At 25.4% G+C, this 1,760-nt stretch overlaps 1 protein-coding gene across 1 annotated transcript; it reads left to right on the top strand.

Moving 5' to 3' along the window:
- The first annotated feature begins 111 nt into the window (after positions 1-111).
- On the top strand, positions 112-579 carry LOC118347528 (uncharacterized mitochondrial protein AtMg00310-like). The gene has a single exon (XM_035687256.1). The coding sequence runs from the start codon at positions 112-114 to the stop codon at positions 577-579; it is 468 nt and encodes a 155-aa protein (XP_035543149.1).
- The last annotated feature ends 1,181 nt before the right edge of the window (positions 580-1,760 follow it).

Here is a 1,760-nt window from a genome sequence, read left to right as displayed (position 1 = left end):
ACTACAATCTTCTTCAGTCCCAAAGTCCATGTTTCTATGAGAGAAAAAATGATGAAAGAGATGGGGGCAAGACAACATAATAATTGTGAAAAATACTTGGGTTTGCCAAGTATGGTTGGTAGATCAAAATACAACTCTTTTAGAGTCATTAAGGATCGAGTGTGGGAGAAGATTAGTAATTGGAAAAATCAATTTCTATCACCCTCGAGTAAGGAGGTGCTGTTAAAGGCTGTAATTCAAGCCATCCCAACATATTTGACAGTCTTCCAGCTTCCAAAGAAATTATGCAAGGAGATAGCTGCTCAAATGGCTAAATTCTGGTGGGGTTTCAAAAAGGAAAATAATAAAATTCAATGGAGGAGCTGGGAAAAAATGGGGGTTGTAAAAGCTAGTGGAGGACTGGGCTTTAGAGAACTTGTAAGTTTCAACAAGGCTCTATTAGCAAAGCAATGTTGGAGAATGTTGACAAATCCTCACTCCTTGGCTGCAAAGGTCTTGAAGGATAAATACTTTAGGCATTCTGAAATTTTGGTTTCAAAGCTGGGTCATAGGCCATCAGTTATTTGGAGGAGTTTATGAGATTCTTTGGAGTTGTTAAAGGAAGGGTTGGTGTGGAGAATAGGTGATGGGGAGAGTATCAACATAAGGAGAGACAAGTGGATATAAAAACTGTCTACTTTCAGGATTCAAACTCCCATAACTGTACTAGCAGCTGAAGCAAAGGTCAAGGAACTCATTAATGGGGATACTAAGACTTGGAAAACAGAGATGGTAAACGACATTTTAAATGAAGAAGAGGCAACTCTTGTCTGCAGCTTACCTATTAGTTCATCAGGGCTACCTGATAAATTAATTTGGGCTCATACTAAGGCTATGTTTGGGTACCAAACATTCCTCAACACTTTCCAAGTATTCTCGCACTCTTGAAAATACTTCACATGCCAAACAACTTAAAATACTCTCAATGGGACCCACAAACCTACTTCAATCTCTACTCATAACTATTCACAAACATTCTATAATAGTTATCACTATTATATATAAATAAAAAATAAAATCACTATAATATTTATCACTATTAAATATATAAAAAAAATCATTATAAAATATAAATAAAAAAAATCACTATAATATATAAATAAAAAATAAAATCACTATAATATATAAATAAAAAATATTTATCACTATTATATATAAATAGAAAATAAAATCACTATAATATATAAATAAAAAATAAAATCACTATAATATATAAATAAAAAATAAAATCACTATAATATATAAATAAAAAATAAAATCACTATAATATATAAATAAAAAATAAAATCACTATAATATATAAATAAAAAATAAAATAACTATAATATATAAATAAAAAATATTTATCACTATTATATATAAACAAAAAATAAAATCGCTATAATATATAAATAAAAAATAAAATCACTATAATATATAAATAAAAAATAAAATCACTATAATATATAAATAAAAAATATTTATCACTATTATATATAAATAAAAAATAAAATCACTATAATATTTATCACTATTAAATATAAATAATAAAATCATTATAATATATAAATAATAAAAAATCACTATAATATATAAATAAAAAATATTTATCACTATTATATATAAATAAAAAAATAAAATCACTATAATATATAAATAAAATAAAAAATAAAATCACTATAATATATAAATAAAAAATAAAATCACTATAATATATAAATAAAAAATAAAATCACTATAAT

The sequence above is a fragment of the Juglans regia genome, unplaced genomic scaffold (assembly GCF_001411555.2).
Source record: "Juglans regia cultivar Chandler unplaced genomic scaffold, Walnut 2.0 Scaffold_919, whole genome shotgun sequence".
Classification (NCBI taxonomy): Eukaryota; Viridiplantae; Streptophyta; class Magnoliopsida; order Fagales; family Juglandaceae; genus Juglans; species Juglans regia.
Note: the sequence above shows the minus strand (reverse complement) of the source record. Positions and strands in the feature narration are given on the sequence as shown.

Coding starts and splice junctions, on each gene's coding strand:
- LOC118347528 (XM_035687256.1), top strand. CDS start 112: ATGGTTGGTAGATCAAAATACAACTCTTTTAGAGTCATTAAGGATCGA.